General features: G+C 37.9%; 1 protein-coding gene across 4 annotated transcripts in view; it reads right to left on the bottom strand.

Annotated features, from left to right (window-relative positions):
- Window positions 1-4,537: 4,537 nt before the first annotated feature.
- The window catches only part of TRIP11 (thyroid hormone receptor interactor 11), a 65,402-nt gene continuing 51,626 nt past the window's right edge, over window positions 4,538-18,313 (bottom strand). For 3 of the 4 annotated variants that reach the window (XM_040641518.1, XM_008698523.2, XM_040641519.1), the window contains 5 exons: window positions 12,732-12,813; window positions 11,820-11,934; window positions 11,276-11,392; window positions 9,150-9,294; window positions 4,538-6,597 (listed from right to left, as the gene is read on the bottom strand). In XM_040641518.1, coding sequence (XP_040497452.1) covers window positions 6,377-6,597; window positions 9,150-9,294; window positions 11,276-11,392; window positions 11,820-11,934; window positions 12,732-12,813 — 680 coding nt within the window. In that variant the 3' untranslated portion in view covers window positions 4,538-6,376. The remainder of the gene's footprint in view (window positions 6,598-9,149; window positions 9,295-11,275; window positions 11,393-11,819; window positions 11,935-12,731; window positions 12,814-18,313) is intronic. The other variant, XR_005837648.1, reaches the window with a different exon arrangement.

Here is an 18,313-nt window from a genome sequence, read left to right as displayed (position 1 = left end):
GTGCATCATCTCCACCCCCACCACGCAGCCCACCCCTCGGGCAACAAAGCGGCTGGTTTGCACGACTAGCTTTTGCGGCTTTTCAGGATGGGCTCCTTACGAGGAAAACTGGGAGGTTTGGGGAGCCCCAGGCAGGAAGGCTGCGGCGTCCTGTGGTTCTTACCCGAAGCTCTACGTTTTTCAAAAATCAACAATTTTCAGTCTCTTGCCCGCCTCTGGTCGATTTCCAGGGCCCCAAATGGTTGTTTTTGACCATTTTCGTTTCCTACTTTTTTTTTTAGAGGAAGGGGCTGACCTCGTCCCACGGTGATAGCCGGATGTCTCTAAATATCCTTATTGTCTCTTCTTAAACGTGTGAAATATTTCACACACACACACATATTAAAGGATGGCAGCAGAAAATTACTTTTCACCAAGTAAACCGAATGTCCCAAGGTGGGGGCGAATAAAAGTGAAGAGACTTCTAAACACGGAAGTCCTCCTTTCCCGAGTGGCAGTTCGGCGGAGAATGACGTGCTCGCTCGTCCGAGTCTTCCAGCGCAGGCGCTACGGGCGGCGAGGCCGAGCCTCCAGCGCGACCCGGGGCGAACCCGGCACCGCCCGCGGCTCCACGAACACGTCCGCCCGCGGCTCCACGAACACGTCCGCCCGCGGCTTTGCGGAGAGGACTCGGAAAGCATTCCGACAATGTCGAAAGACTTCACAGCCCACGCAAGTTTTCAAAAATAAAAAATTACCTCAGTCGTCTAGAACTTGTAACGCCATCACCGTCCGCGTCTCGATTCACGGAGAGCGCCTGAAAGATCCCTTTGTGGAAGGGCCTGACGTGTTAACTCCCAGGGGATAGCGCGGGACCTTGACACACACCTCGGTGGAAGGAGCCGCGCCGGAAACCTGAAGCAAATATTTACGACTTTGGTTTCCAAGGTTTTCTGGAAAGGAAGTCCTGTTTCCCTTCACTGTCTCGGAGGGACTGTCCTCTGGGGAGTGTTTGCATTTGCCCTGGGTCAAGGAGGGCTTGAGATGGAGTCCCCATCGCTAGAGGAAAAGTGTCTCGCAACATAATGTCCCTCAACATCTCATTGCCGTGCATTTTACTTATTTTTTAAAGATTTTAAATTTAAAGTAATCTCTCCACCCAACGTGGGGCTCAAATGCAGGACCCCGAGAGATCAAGAATCGAATGCTCCACAGACGAGGCAGCCAGGCGCCCCCAAATGCCACATATCTTAGAAAAAATAATGTCGCTTACATTTCGAACAGGCCAAAGATAGCTAGGAAACAACCTTACCAAACCCGTACATTAAGTTCACAGTATTTTCAATCGAGACTTCATTTCTGAGGGTTCAAAGGACGCTGGAGCTGAACAGGAGAGGACTCATGAAACAGCCACAGATGAAAATGATCACAGTTCTGGTATCATGATAGAGCAGATCATTCATTTCCTAACCCCAGGAGGGCTCAAAGACCGATGCACAGGAAGAACCAAGGCACAAAACCAACTAAGGGTTCAAATATTTGCCTTAAGTTTTTATTTATTTACATTCTTGGATTTTTATCTCCAAAACAAATACTGTTGTAATTATAATGGGTGATTAATTCACTGGATATATTAATTACGGCAAAGGAATGCTGTAAACCCCTCAGATATATCCTATGTTCACATGACCTAAGTCCCAAGAACAGGAAAACAAGGTTCAGGTCCGTAACATTTTATACCCCATGATTGCTGGTTAAGGGCAAGAATTGTTTGCCTCTTATCTGACATTTAATTTGCTAGCTTGCTTCCTTCTAGAGTGCTCAAATCTTGCTCGAAGACGTGCTTAACCCCCATTCCCCTTGCTCCCACGTGACCGCCTGCCCGAGAGGCCTCCAAGCACTTGGTACTTCTCACATTTTTCCAGTGATCAGCACCCATGTCTGTCTCCCCCATGGGACTGGGTTTCTTCTGCCTCAGACGCCCCCATTTTTAGCAGATAAACTCCCTGCCAACATCACCGAATTAAATTCCCACAACTTCCCTCCACCCCAATCCACCTGCCATCTGCATCTGCCCTCTCTTCCCTCACTCCTGTCCCAAGAAAAGCGCCTTCCTCCCTCAGGCCGACCCTGTGTTCCGCTTCTATCAGCTCCCACTTCTCAGGAACTGTCTCCAATGTCTTCAGCCTCTTGGTCTGGTCTAAGCTGCGTCCTCCCAGGAGCACTCACACATGCTTCAGCCTCCCAGCCGAACATGACTTTCCCTCCACCCCGCTCCTCATCTCCTCATGTCCTCTCTTCCCCTCACAGTGTGACTTCTCAGAGTCGCCTACAAACACATCTTTACTTGCTCATCACCGACTCAACCCACTTGACAATACGACTTTTGCTTCTGCCATTCCACAAACACGGCTGAAGCTCAAAGCCAACAACTTCCCGGTCCCTAAATCCAATGGATTCTTCTTAAAACTTATCTTGCCAGGGCAACAAGCACTTCACACTTTTGACCTCTTTCTACCTTCTTGAAACAACCTTTGACTTCAGTAACACCTCCACCCCTGACATTCTTACCCACTTTTTGGCAGTAATAACCAGAACTTCTAAAATCTGTGTAGAACGATAGGCTTTATAAAGCATTTCCACAAGTGATACATTTATTCATTTAATATTGTGAATGCATGTGTCATCTGATCACTTACTATGTGGGTGCTGAAAGATGAGAGAAATCAGTCCCACAGTGAAGGCAATTTTGTTAAAGGTCACAGAGAAAGGATTGAGCAAAAGCAGTACTCCCATCTCCCAACTTTGAAAACTATGCTCCTTCCAATACTACCATCACATGAATAGTTAAAAATATTCAAGTTCCACATGTCAGAAAAAAAGGAAGACATAACTGATTATCTTACTGAAAAACCAAGAGCCCAATGATGCATATTACCTCTGAAAGAAAATTAAAAGGCTCACTAAAACCTCTCAGATCCTCTTTTCATACAAAATCTTCGGCATCTATTAAATTGTTCACACTTCCCATTTCCAAGGCTCCCAACACCCGAACAGCAACATCCGGTGAACACTTGAAGACATCAGCTTCCGTAGTTCATCAACTGCTGCTATAAACAACATGTGTAAGTCATTTCTCCCCCTTCTAAAGAAAAAGTCAGCAGCTGTTTGCTAAAAAAATTTTTTTATTGTGGATAAAGACATTGCCAACTTACATATATCATTTTTATTTGGAGTTTTTTTTTTTTTTTTTTTTTTTTTTTTTTTTTTTTTTTTGCCTTGCAGTGCTCCTGAGAAATTCAGAAATGCATTGACTTTAGCTCTATAAAACACAACCCAATATTAAGGTTGGGTTGTAAATGTCCCACATTTAGATATTTCCCTAAAAACCAAAAGACAACTTACCAAGTTTAATTAGAGAAACCTTAATAAGTTAAAAAGTAAAGACTGGCAAATAATCACAAATGTCAGAACATTAAATACCATTACTTTTTCCATAGGAATATATAAAATAAATATCAGTTATACTTACTCAATATTTACAAAATTAAAGGAAATTTTTGTGGATGGAAGACGTTTTAAATACTTTGATATATGAAAAACTCCATTGGCTTGAAAAATCAGAGTCAAATGTTTTAAGTCTGATGCACAATGGCACTCCCCCACTAATTCTTATCACTCCCCTTATCCCTGAAGATGAAGTTTGTTTCCCATCTAGTGATCAGATAAGTATTTTGAGTCTTTTTTCCGCTTTTCAATTAACCATTAAAAGGTTACAATAAATGGGAGGCTTTATTTGCAGAGGATAGTTAATATTTTAATTGTCCATGTTTTTGTTATTTTCGTTTTTTTTTTCTTTTAAAAATCGATAATGGCAGGGACTAAAACTCAACCAAACATGACCCAGGATCATATTAAAATCAAATTCAATGGCTGGATGGATGGCTTTTCTACTATATTACAGCGGTTGAAAAACATTAGGAATGTTGTGAAAAACTGGCAGCTAAAGCAAAATTCAACCACAAATTCTAGTAAGTTTAGAGAGAAGTAAACAGTAAAAGTACTGTAGTTAAAATATTGCAGTAAAAATACCGTTCGCCATGTCCTATTGCTAACATAACAATTATATGCTTCATCACTGTATGGTTACTAAGATTCCTTGAGCAGATGGCTCATCTCTGACACAACTTGGTTTCAGAAAAGTAGATGAGTTATGTCTGGTTTAGATCAACAAACACTTAGTATGCATACCAGTGAGCTATAGTTTCAACCATGATACAACTGAAACATTAGGTACCACAGCTTGAGGACAAGGTCACATACTTATTTAAATAGCAGCCACGGAAGCTCATGCTGTGATGTTTAGATATGCAATCCACCCACAACAGCTTTCAAACTTACATAAAACTATGGGGGGGGGGATGCCCAAAATGTCCTCAAAGGCCTTTAAAATATGATGATATGCTACTTAAATATGTAGCATGCATCTCCTTTTCAAATTAAAAGATGAAATTTTTTTTTGCATGTTCTCTTTCTTCAAAATGAAGGATCATGTGTCTTTTTTTTTTTTTTAACTGAGAAACCTTTATTTCAGATGCTCCACACTGAGATGAAATGTCAATGGCAAGCAGCACATAATGTAGGATGGCCAGTGAAAGCATCTTTGGAAGGATCGTACAAAACCTAACGGTAATAATTTCATAAAGAAGTAATTAATGGGCAAAATGGACAAGAGGCGGTTTGACAGTTCTAATCTAGAACCTGTACAACAACTTCCTGTACAGTGGACTAAACTAAGAACGGAAATATACATACATCGACTCACGAGACGGGGGATGTCCTGAGGCAGTGACGTCTCGGCTACTAAACATTTCAGAAAAACAAGCTTTACCCATCCACACAAGACTTCTAATCTTCCAATCTAAATACAGTAGACAGTAGACAGTTAATCACAGCAAAATTTACAACCAACCAAATTGAACCCTGGCCAGGGCCAGGCCTATTTACATATTTGGATTAGTATTATCTTTCACCTTTCCTTATTACACAGATTTTCAAGGCATACTGAAATTTACAAAATTCGCAAGAAATGTCTTTAAATGTACAACTCCAACGACTAATACAAACATGAACATCCTGATATAATTAAGTTCCAGGTCAAGATTAGGACAGGTTTGTAAAAAATTAAAGAATTACTCCCTTCCTCTTCAGTTCCAAACACCCGGTGCTGGCGCTGGTGACGTCCTGCCCTCAGTGACCATGAGGATGAGAACTGGGGCCTCCTGGATCGGCGCTCCTCTTCTACCACACGGCAGACAGATGCAGGAGGCGTCCCGTTCCGTGATATTGCTAATCGTAGTACGTAAATGCAGCTGTTTGACTTAACACTTACACGGAAGCTGTGTGCATCTGTGTAAGCAAACAGTTTTGAGATGATACCTTTAAAAAGATACCTTGGCTCTTAAAACTAAATCATATCTCCACCGTATGTACTCAACATTAAAAAGGAACAAATTACCGATACACCTAACAACTTGGATGGGTCTCCAGGGAATTATGTTGAGTGAAAAAAGCCAATCGAGAAGGTTACATCCTCCACAAGTCCATTTTACACAGCACTCTTGAAATGACCAAATTACAAAGCTGGAGTGCAGTCAGTGGTTGCCAGAGGTTAGGCGAGTACGGGATGGGAAGGAGGAGGCCACAATTATAAAACAAAGGACAACTCCAGAGAGGCTTGACGAAACCGTTGGGTATCTGCACTGCACTGTAGTGGTGATCACACTGATCTACACGTGTGATAAAATTGCATAGAACCAAACACACACACACATCCCACCTCAGGACACCTGTGATCTCCCAGGGACAAGCCTGTTGTTGGCCTGTCTACACAAAGTCTTCTCAACAGAACTAATGGGGGAAAAAACAAAAGATGACCAATATATGCTTCAGATCAATTGTCTGCACCATACAGATAAGCCACTACTATTATTTTCTCCTTCTTTTTGTAAATCTCTTGATTATCTTTAAAAGATAAACCACATGTCTCTAGCTTAAATGAGCTTGAAAATCATAAAGAGCTGATATACAGCTACTAGAAATTTTTATCTTTATACTTTTCTTAATTTTTGTAAATTAAGATGAAAGATCAAATGTCTCTAGCTTTAATTAGGTCAAATCAGAGAAGGAAAAAAGCATATAATATAGGAAACACTTCCTCCTGTGACACCTGCAATTTCTAAAGCAAAAAGAATATTTTTATTAAGTTTAGAGAATGTACAACTGCAAACAAATACATGACTTCTTCCAAAAGGCCACTTTGTGATAAAGTACATACATATAGTGTTCATGGTTTCTTTTAAAGTGCTACGTATGTTGTCTCTGGCTTGAGAATCATCTATTGCTTTAAAAGGTCTTTCAACACAACTCCAGCGCTGTTGTCAGGTGACACTGGCAAAGGTGTAAATGTGGGCAACACATCTGAGATGGGTTTCAAAAGAAGATGCCCAGGCCCACCCGGTCCAAGTCCAGCTGGGTTAATGAGAGGCACAGCCGCAGAGCGGGGAGCCAAGAATGGATTCACATCTGCTCTTCTACCAGTTCTGGATTCTGTGGTATCTAAATGATAAAATACAAGTTGTTCAGTCTCCCATATATTAATAAGTTAACACTATACATGTGTTTTAGAGTCCTAGATTTGGCCCCTGAATAAATTTAATTCCTATGCTGCTGGGTTCTGGATCTGCTAAGCAGGGTCTATGACATAAAAAGGGTAAAAAAAAGACAAGACAGGAAGTGAGAGGAATGGAGAAAGAACAGGGGAGGGAGCAGTATCTGTATGCAGAGCTAATACTTTGTTTGATACTCAAATACCAATTATATAACTGATGAACTTCACTTACTTTAATAACGGCTTTTCAAGGGTGTCTTCTATGTCACAATGCAAATTTTCTAACTACTCACCTGAAAGATGGAAGGACTTGAGAACTCCTTTTCCTCCAATAGTAATGAGGGCCACGAAAAAAAAACTGGCACCAATTCCACAGTGATAACAATCAAATGTGATATTAATTTACCCAAAGAAAAACAATTTTTTCATATTACGTTACCTGATCCTCCTTTTTTAGACATTCAAAGGTTTGAAACAATTCTCTGTTAGATTATTTCTCTATCATGTTACGCTGAAACTAGTTTTTTTACTGGAATAGGTCTCTGTTAATGCCCTAATGTCCTGGTGGATAGAATTCTGCTTTATTACCCAAGATGACTAACAACTTCCTTGTTAAGAGACAAGCGCCACTCAAGCAATGGGAAACTCAAATAAAAAGAAGCCTCTAAAACAAAGAGCACTGAAACAAATTCATCGAATCAACTTAACATGGAGTCGAGCACCCTGGGTCCCCAACCTTTACTTCCCTGTGAATGACAACGTTCCAAACTCTGGGAAGGCTTCTGGTGCTCCTTGGTAAGCTCTGCCCCTCACCACACACTTCCAAATCCAGGACTGAAGACTAAGCTTGGGTTTTTTTTTGGTTATTTTTTAATGTAAACCCTGTAGCAGCTCAAAACATCACTGGCTTTTGCCTCTGATCAATCCGAACCAAGCTGGGCACATGTCTTGATAAGTGAAGAGAGGAAGAAAAAGGAAGAAGAGAGGGAAGAAGGGGAAGGGATGGAGGCGGAAGGGAGGACAGGGAGCAGGTGACGTTGCCGTAACGAATTTCGGAATCCACTTGCAGATGCTACAACCTAGTGTAGCAAGAAAAACGTGTGGTTTTGTTTGTTTGTTAAGGATTTTATTTATTTGACTGAGAGAGAGAGCGCGCACAAGCAGGAGGAGTGGCAGGCAGAGGGAGAGGGAGAAGCAGGCTCCCGGCTGAACAAGGAGCCCAATGCAGGGCTCGATGTGGGGCTCGATCCCACATGACCTGAGCTGAAGACAGACACCTAACCAACTGCGCCACCCAGGCACCCCAAGAAAAAAGTTTTTAGTATAGTCTATAAGCTGTTAGATAAAGTGGAGACTTTTTATTAAATTTAGGAGCCAAATCTTTTATCAAAACAAATTTTACCATTTCTTTTTATATGAAAGTTCAGGAAAACAGAAGTATTCAGTAAATTAGACTTTGAGTTTTTTAAAATTTCAAAATATAAATTCTTTAATATTTTATCCAAATTTAAGTATCTGATGTGATATAAACCTGGGAGTATACAATAACATACACTTTTACAGTCCAACTAGCAAACATTTTAGTCTGTATTAAAATATGAAGATTTCAGATCAAAGAGAGACTTTCTAATAAAGAATCTGTTTATAGTCTAATGGATTATATTTCAATTTCAACTCAAGAAAATTTACTGCATAATTTAGGGGACATAAATATAAATAAGGCCCTTTTGACCCAGTGGGATAGAAAACCATACATACAGATCACAGAACCACCAAACCATTTGCTTCCAGGTGGACCTTTTAACATCCAAGAAGGCTTCAATACATCTTTGGATGTCTAAGCCAGTTTACTAAACTGCTCTTACAAATATTACTAACACACCAAGGTTTGGTTATTGAATTTAACACTCAGATGTTCACAGGGAAAAAACCTTTCTCTAACTATAAACTACACTTATTTTTTTGAAGGATAATTTGCCATTATATTCTAATTCTTAAGAAATGTCTACACGTAGGTATTCCACTTTCAGAAATTTATCTTAAGGGCAACATTAAAGATGCGTGTAAAAACTTACCAAGGATATTCATCATAGCAATATTTATAACAGAGAAACTGAAACAATCTGAATATAAACTATACTTTTAACTCTAATTTAGCAGGAAGCACCATTAGTATGAAAGAAAAACAGGTAACCAAGCAAAGGTTTACTGGTTCACCAGCACTTCCAAGAATAATTCAAAGTGGCTTATGCAGAGAGAAGAATTATTCCAATGTACAAAGGAAAAATATTTCATATTGCTTAGGTTATTCTAAGCTAATTAAATATCAGATCGCTACAGGATATATGAAGCCAAAATCTAATGCCTTATTGGAATTTTGGAAGAAGTCACTGCACATTTTCAAAAACACTAAAAATTTAGTTAAGATCACTGTAAAACATAATCATAAATTAAACATTCAATTTTTTAAATTGTAGAAAAAATAAATATCTGGTTTTACCTTTAAAACTTTCTGGTACATTTGTAACTACTTTTCTCCTTCCTGGTGAATCCAGAGGTTTCATATCATGAACAGAAAGCTTTGGTGGTGGAAGAGATGGATGAGATTCTGTTTCTAGAAATTTAACAAAAAGTTCTGAAAAAGACTAAGGAAATAATATTTGGGTTATATATAAGGCAGACATTAAATTATACTCACTACAACCAAGAAAATGTACCAGCTGTGCTAATTAAATACCAAAAACAAATCATGCCTTCTGAATCATTTCTGTATTAACTAAGCTTTATGAACCATTAAAACCACTAGTGCTTTAGTTATGTTTATCAGTTAAAACCTTTAGCAAGGGCGCCTGGGTGGCTCAGTTGGTTAAGCAGCTGCCTTTGGCTCAGGTCATGATCCTGGAGTCCCGGGATCAAGTCCCACATCAGGCTCCCTGCTCAGGAGGGAGTCTGCTTCTCCCTCTAACCCTTCCCCCTCTTGTGCTCTCTCTCTCAAAAAAATAAAATCTTAAAAAAAAAAATTAAAAATAAATAAAACCTTCAGCAATATAATCAATAATGTTTGATGACAACATTTGTTATAAACCTTAGTCTTAATTAGCTACCCGATTGGGGCGTCTGCGTGGCTCGGTCATGATCCCAGGGTCCTGGGATGGAGCCCCTCAGTGGGCTCCCTGCTCGGCGGGAAGCCTACTTCTCCCTCTCCCACTCCCCCTGCTTGTGTTCCCTCTCTCGCTGTGTCTCTCTCTGTCAAATAAATAAAATCTTTAAAATAAATAAATAAGTAAATAAAAATAATTGGCTACCCGATGACACTTAGATTTCTTGCCATCGATGGCACTTAAGACATCAAGTCTTAAATCATTTTAGTAACTGTTTACATGGACATAAAACACAATATAGAAAACAAGTATTAAACAGTCATATTTAATCAATGAATACAGCAAAAGCTCACCAGTAATACTTTCAGATTAAAATAATGTAGTGTAAACCTTTCCTTTATTTTTATTTTTTTAACATTTTATTTTTAAGTAATCTCTATACCCAACATGGGGCATGAACCCACAACCCCTGCTCCACCGACTGAGCCAGCCAGGCACCCCTAGACCTTTCCTTTAAAATAAATTTCATGCCATTCGGTTTAAAATAGAGTATTTTTGTTACCTATCCTCAGTTTCTTCTTTACTTAAAAACAAAGTAAAATAAAGAAGGAAACTCCACATTCTAATTCACAGAGCTGCTCAATTAATTTATTTTTAGGCTTTTAGTTTTTATTTAAGGAATCTCTACACCCAATGTGGGGCTTGAACTCATGATCCCCGAGATCAAGAGTCACATGCTCTTCCAACTGAGCCAGCCAAGTGCCCCGAGCTACTGAATTTATTAATGTTCATTCAGACTATCAGGCACTGTTTTCATGTTTATTAACTGCCTCCTCCTGCCAAGATGTAAGTTTGTGGAGGGCAGGAACTCTGTCTTCTGGTGTGCTGCTGCATCCCCAAAGTTGAGAACAGTCGGTACACAGCAGGTACTCAGTAAGTGCTCAATGACAAGGTAGACACAACCAGGCATAAAATAAAGCCTCTGTCTTTAAGAATCTCATAATTTAGTAGTAAGACAAATGACTCTGTCCCTATAGCAGCAAGATCAAATACAAAAATACTTAATACTTGGAAAAACAAAAGTACCGTATAAACAAAAAGCTAAAATAAAACATATATGCAATAAATTTATTTAAACTGGCTTAATGGGGCACCTGGGTGGCTCAGTTGGTTAAGTGTCTGCCTTCGGCTCAGGTCATGATCCCAGAGTTCTGGGATCAAGTCCCACATTGGGCTCCCTGCTCAGCAGGGAATCTGCTTCTCCCTCTCCTTCTGCCCACCTGCCTGCCGCTCCCCTTGCCTGTGCTCTCTGTCAAATAAGTAAATAAAATCTTTAAAAATACATACATACATAAATAAAATATTATTATCCTTAAGCTAATCACCTCTCTCGATCTCAGTTTCCACAACTCCAAAATAAAAGGGCTTTATAATAAAATAACCTAAAAAAGAAACCTGATTTTTGCAAATGAGCATGATGCATTTCACCACTCCTATTCAGAGCAAGAATAAAATTGGCTCTTACACTATTAAGCACAGACTGTTGATTCGGTCTCAGAGGCGTGTTAGGGACACTTTTTGATCCTCCTCCAAGCCACCCAGTCATCCACCTGGTAACACCACCCTGATCTTCGTGAAGCAACTAAAAGATTATTTTAAAACAGAAAAATATTATCAATACAAGCAAAGAGAAAATAACTATTTTTACTTGATTTCAGATGGTAGCGCACTGTGCTTTTCAAGTCCAATGCTTATTCAATGTCTCTTACTGGGAGAGGCTACAAATACAATAAAATGTCATTCCAAGCACTATCTCAAATCAAGAGTTGAGGCCTGTCATGTCTAAAATTTCAGCATTTTGATAGGAGAGGTGGCTTATAAGTGACAAAACTAGTATTATACAAGTTGAACAAATCCACCTCTTCACTGTAGTATGAACTGGTCCATTTCCACATTACTGAGAAAAAGGAAAGCTGTATAATATAGAGTAAAAGAAGACAATTTTATATGATGCCACTATCTGAGTTATAAAAATATTCAGAACAGCTTCCCATCGTTCAGTTAGTTACCTGCTCCATTTCCTCCCTCTTGATACCCAGGATGCTTCCCATTAATCGTAGCACCTCATGGCGCTGATGTTTCGGCGTGTGGAAATGTCCAATGAAGAGGTTTCTCATTAGGACTCTGTGAAAATAAAGGCAGAAACAGCTCAAGCTACCTCAACAGTTATCCCCATATTTAGTGTACCCACACAATAAACACTAAACATATACATATTTAATTATTTAAAAAGTTACCAAAAAACACTAAAGAAATATTTTGAAATACTTAAAAAGTACTTGACAAGTCTAATCAAAGACATTTCAAACAATCTAAAAAATGCATACCTTTTAAAACATCAGTTATTATCCATCACTTTCTCCAACCAAATCGATCAAATGAGACGGTGCTCAGTGACTCTCAGTGTGTCTGGCTTCTGCCTTAAGACACTCCCGATGTCCCTCTCCCCACCTCGAATGGTGAGGACAGCTCTCGTGCTTCACAGGTATGCTTACACTTCCCCACTCATATTTATTAAAAATTTGTTAATAATATCCAAGTCTTTAAAATATTAATGATATGTTACATACATACCTAGGTTTCAGACCTAATATATTTAAGCAAGGTATGTTCATTTAAGGACATCTAAAGAGCGCTAAAAAGAATGCTAAGAATAAAAGTTTTTATTTTCTAAGTACTTCCTATTATGGTGATGATTTAACTCCTCCATATGGTTTTAAGAAAAAGAATTTGAGCTGGGAAAAATTCATCTAAAAACCAAGAGAAGTTATTCTACTGACTCTTCATGAAAACGACCTACATCTCATCACCATATAAGAAAAGGCTTAGCTTAATCACATATAAACATCTACATGTAGAAGCTGTTTTTACTGTAAAGGTAATATCCATAAAATACATATAAGTTAAAAGGTAGAGCATACTTGTCCACTTTTCCTTCTGTGCTGTTTACTAAGTTCATCAATTTCTTTTGTACATCATCCAGCATTTCTTGTCGGAGTTCATCTGTTTTAAAACATGTGAATAAAGATGGTCATTAACTGATTAAAATAGCCTGGATGAATATATAATGAGATTTACAACATCTTTTCTGCAAATTCTGAATATATACACTTATTCTAATTAGTAATATTGATTAACTTCCATCTCTTCTTTGGTTCAAGAACTAGGCTTTCTGGTATAGAAATTACTTAGCAGCCAGAGTATGCCTTTATTCACACAGTTTATCCGCAATAAAGTATTCAATTCTTTAATAGAAAATTTAAAAACCAAAAAAGGGTTTTCATTCTCTTCAGAAACCTGATAGCAAAAAGAGATTTTCACCACTGCCTCCTTGCATAAAACATTTCCAGAGCCACTCTTTAATGGGGAGAAATGGAAAGGACAATTTTAGATTTTCCTTTTTCCATTTTCCTGGCTGGACTCTGGTTTTTGGTGAGCTAAGAAGAGTATTTAATACAACTAAGAGCATGGCTCGGATGTAGCTCACAGGACAAAGTATTCTGAGGTATATAGGTTGCAAAACCCAATTCAGATCACTGGTTCTAACATACTGATCAAGATAACTATAGCTTATATGATTAATTCAGAAGCATGCTGGACTATGTTATTTTATAATTTTTATTTAAAGAGGAAGCAAAATCTATAAAATCTTGATGGAACAGCTGGAATCCAAGCAGTATTACAGGCAAAGTCTAGAATTACAACAGGAGATACCCTGTTCATAAATCCGACTGTGCCACGGGGCCAACGATTCCCAGACGAAGGAACTCTCAGCCAGACCCATAGAGCTTTGATACCTGTCACCTCAGAAATGGATAATTTGAGCTGAAGGAGATGCTTATCCAAGCTCGATTACAAGTTTGGTTCTGAAAGAAATGAAGAGATTGACTCTGCAGCAGAGCTCTACTTTTCAAATCAAGAAACACTCCAATCCAAACACTAGACTCTGACCTCTTTCCACAAAACTACTCTTTGAATTATGCTGCATTTTCCTGGTGGCAGCTGGATACAAGCCCCCTTGTCATATATAGGACTCACAAATATTTTCTCCCATTCCATGGGTTGTCATTTTGCTTTCTTGATGCTATCCTTTGAAGTATGAGTTTTTAATTTTGATGAAGTCCAACTTTTTCTTTTGTTACCTGTGCTTTTAGAGTCACATCAAATAAATCAATGCCTAATTCAACATCACAAAGATTTATTCCTGTGTATCCTTCTAAGAGTTTTATAATTTTAACTCTAAAATGCAGGTCTATGCTCCATTTTGAGTTAGTTTTCACGCCTGGTGTGAGGCAAGGGATCAATCTCATTGTTGTGCATATAAATATCCACTTGTTTCAGCACCATACATTGTTGAAAAAACTATTTTTTTGCACCTTGTCGAAAACCAACTGATCAGAAATGTATGGTTTATTTCTGGACTCTCAATTCCTACTACAAGACTTGTACAGATGTTTTTTCTTCTACCTGAAAAGCTCTTTTCCATCAGGACCGCCTATTAACTCCTATTCACCTTCACATCTAAGTTCGTAGGTCACTTCCTCCAAGTTTTCTCTGAACCCTACAGATTAGGCCAGGTCCATCTGCTTTATGTTTTCAATCTGCCTTGCACCATGCCCAATATTCTGATTTAAAGTACTAAATGTGTATACAAAAAATGTCCAGTTTAACCGTTTGCAATGGCTTGTGGTTCTTCTAAATTGCAAAAATCTAAATTGCAAAATGTAATTCATATAATAGGCTAACTTTACCAAAATAGAGATGGTTGCCATAACCATATTATAAAAGCAAGGTTTGTGTTCGGAAAATCTACTACAAACGTTTCCTTTCCTGTTTTTCCAGTAAGGAATTTAAGCTTGGATATTAAAAGAAAAGAGAGAGAGAGAGAGAACAAGATTACTATTAAAGTCTGAGTCAGTAAAAGACATTTTAGATTCTTAATGTGCACATATATACTATGAACACAAGGAGCTATTTGGGCCCTCCCTATTACTACATTCTGAATGTAAAGAGAATTCTCAACTATTCAGAGGAAAAACAGCAAGTAAATTCATCTCTTATCGATGTTTTGAATTACCCATCCCACTCATGAGCTACAGTAAGAGCCAGAGTAAGGATGGGCACAGTCTTCTGTTTCATCCTCCCCACTATGGAAGGGTAGTAGAGAAACAGAGGTCAAATTTACCTCCACCTTCCCTTTCTCTCAGACCTCCATCTACTTTCTTCTAAAATTAATGATTTTTTATATTGATTATACTTCAAAATAATATTCTGGATATACTGAGCTATATAAAATGTCATTAAAATTAACTTCCCATGTATCTTTTTATTTTTAACATGGCTACTAAACATTAGTAAGTTATACATGTGGCTTGCATTATATTTTTATTGGATAGCACTGCTTTGGAGCATAACCAGAATGTAACCACTAGAGTATACTGTCGTTTATTAAAAAAAAGAAAAGAAAGATAAAACTGAATGATAGACATCTTCAGAGTAAAATTCATAGAGCAAAGATTTGATTTTGCTCTGATTAAAATTTTAATAAAATAAATTACAAAAATTTAAGTTTGCTCTATAAAAAACAGATCAAGAAATCTGTCTTCTTAATAAAGTTCAAGTCAAGGGGTGGCTGGGTGGCTCAGTCAGTTAAGCGTCCGACTCTTGATTTTGGCTCAGGTCATGATCCTGGGGTCGTGGGACTGAGTCCCGCATCCAGCTCTGCACTCAGCGGGGAGTCTGCTTGAAATTCTCTCCCTCTGCCCACCCCCCACCCGTCTCCCTCTCTCCCTGCCCCCTCCTTCTCTCTCTCACAAAATAAATGAATAAATCTTTTAAAAAAATAAAGTTCAGGGTATCTGGGTGGCTCAGTCAGTTAAGCATCTGCCTTGGGCTTAGGGCGCAACCCCAGAGTCCTGAGCCCTGCATCAGGCTCCCTGCTCAGCAGGGATTCTGCTTCTCCCTCTCCTGCTCCCCCACCTGTGCTCTCTGTCAAATAAATAAATAAAATCATAAAAAATAAAAATAAAAATTAAGTTCAGGTCAAAGATATTTTCTTAATGAAATTCATTAATATTAGTATAATTTTGATTAAAGTCTCTGTTCTGAAAGGCAGGGTCAAAACATCCTAATGGCCAAAATAATAGGGTAAAAACTTCTTAAACTCATCAGAATACAAGTTAGTTCTAAACTAATGTGACAGAGAATTGATAACTCTGCATATCCTTCAGGCATGCACAGGGCTGTTTCAAATTCAAGTAGTAGTTTAAACATATTCTGGTATTAAAGTCTACGAAAAAACCTTCAGAATTTGGAGGGAGGGCTTGGAAGAATGGTATTAACTAGGAAAGGTTTAGAAAAGAAAGTCAAATACTGACTTCAAAGGTCCCCATGGACTTCTCTTTTTCTCTAGGCACCCTTATTTTCCTCCCATCAGAGATTCTGAATATTTCTCCACAAAAACTGAACACTAATTCAAACCACAATTTGAAATCAGAACTGTATTTATATGGGCAGACAAAATAACGGTTATTCAGAAATGGGTTTTTAGCCAAATATAATATCCCTGTGAAATAATCTAACATGCCAAAATAATTCTTTGGAAGTTAAAAAAAGAAAATAAATGGCAGGGGGATATACTTTAAAGCTGAGCAATAAAGCAACTGAGATTTAGTCTAGTTTAGGGTAAGAGTTACTCTAAATACATGCCACCCTAAAACCTGCCGTATCACAGCCTCTTCTCCATAATGCCTAGAGAGGACACCGTGGCCCTTACCACTTGATTTAAAATAAAAACTGAACATAATAAAATGTACCGACTACAACAAATAAGTCCATCATAACTTTACATTTTATCTGTGATTAGTAACACTGCACTAGAATACTGTCTTCAGAGCACATCGTAAAATTAAGTCACACTCCTTACAAAGTCATCTGGCTGTTGCATGATTTAGCTCCCTTGGACAAGACTCAAGTCAGATTTATTTAACAGTCACCTGACAGAGAAAAGAAAGGTGATTGGAACAGGACTTGAGGGTCAGGAGATCTGCATATGAATCACAGTCCTTTCACCAGGGCCAGACACTGTTGCCTATTTTGTAAAATATGCAGGCTTAATCTCAAAGGATTTTGAATCTGATTAAATGTGACTTTTCTAAACAGTGAAGTGCTATATTAAGCATTAGTACTCGCTCATCTGATTTCTTAAAATAACTAAAGAATTCATCTTTTAACCTACCCCTAACCAATACCAGTAACGTATCACTTTAGTTAATATTAACACTGATAATTTTGCCTCCATTTTGTCTTGTCCTCTTTATGAACCAAGGAGCCAAGGAAGAAAAAATGTTAGAAAGATTGTTTCATTTACAGATATGTTGATAAATAAACTGGGTCTAGTGTCTTACTTGCACTAGCTGCCTAAATAAATGTGAATCTTAATACATTAAATCCAACATAAGGAAATTTAGCCTCTTCATTTAATTAAATATAATTGAAGCAAAGGCTAGACATTAGATGATCTTTTTATCACAGAATATCAACTTCTACAAGATCACTTTCTTTATAAACAGCAAATAATTCTTTTTAAAGGCATCTTATAACAAACTGAGGGCCTCAGAGGAGAGGGGGGTGGGGGAATGGGATAGACCGGTGATGGGTAGTAAGGAGGGCACGTATTGCATGGTGCACTGGGTGTTATACAGAACAAATGAATCATCGAGCCTTACATCGGAAACCGGGAATGTACTTTATGGTGACTAACATAATATAATAAAAAATCATTTAAAAAATAAAATAAAATAAAATAAAATAAATTAAAATAAATTCATAAATAAAATGAAGCATTCTAAAAATAATAAAAAAAATAAAAATAAAAAATAAAGGCATCTTATATATAACCTGTGAAGTTAAGACATACTGACATCTGCTTTGTCTTTTAACTCAATTCTTTTCAACCACATCACAGAATTTCAAGGTCTAGACTATGGTGATGGCTTTCTCATTCCATAACTATAATTATTAATTGAGGAATGAAAAGTAATTTTTGAAATTCTACTTCCTAGCAATGAACTCACAGGAAAAGACTTTATTAATATAAGCTCATTAATTTCAATTTCACTAGGTCAGAATCTGTGACTCCATTAAAATACCAACATTGAGGTCTCTTGGATTATTTGTACAATTAAAATTAGAGTTACCATGTGCATTTCCAACAGGTCTTATATAAATAATGTAAGCAGATTAAATTTATTTACCCTCTCTACACTCCTCCCTCATTCAGTATGAATTCAGATAATTTGTACTGTATTTTTCCATATCGAAACAAAAATTTAAAAATTTTTTTAAAAGACTGAATATTGTGAATCAAATTACATATTTAATTTTAAAATGTTCACACAGACCAGCCATATCCCAAAAGAAACGGCTGCAATTTTGTCAGAGAAAAGTAAAGCCATTATGATAATTTTGCCACTTACTGAATATCATCATCACTATAGAAAAT

Source organism: Ursus maritimus, unplaced genomic scaffold (assembly GCF_017311325.1).
Source record: "Ursus maritimus isolate PB19 unplaced genomic scaffold, ASM1731132v1 scaffold_25, whole genome shotgun sequence".
NCBI classification, from domain to species: domain Eukaryota; kingdom Metazoa; phylum Chordata; class Mammalia; order Carnivora; family Ursidae; genus Ursus; species Ursus maritimus.
Note: the sequence above shows the minus strand (reverse complement) of the source record. Positions and strands in the feature narration are given on the sequence as shown.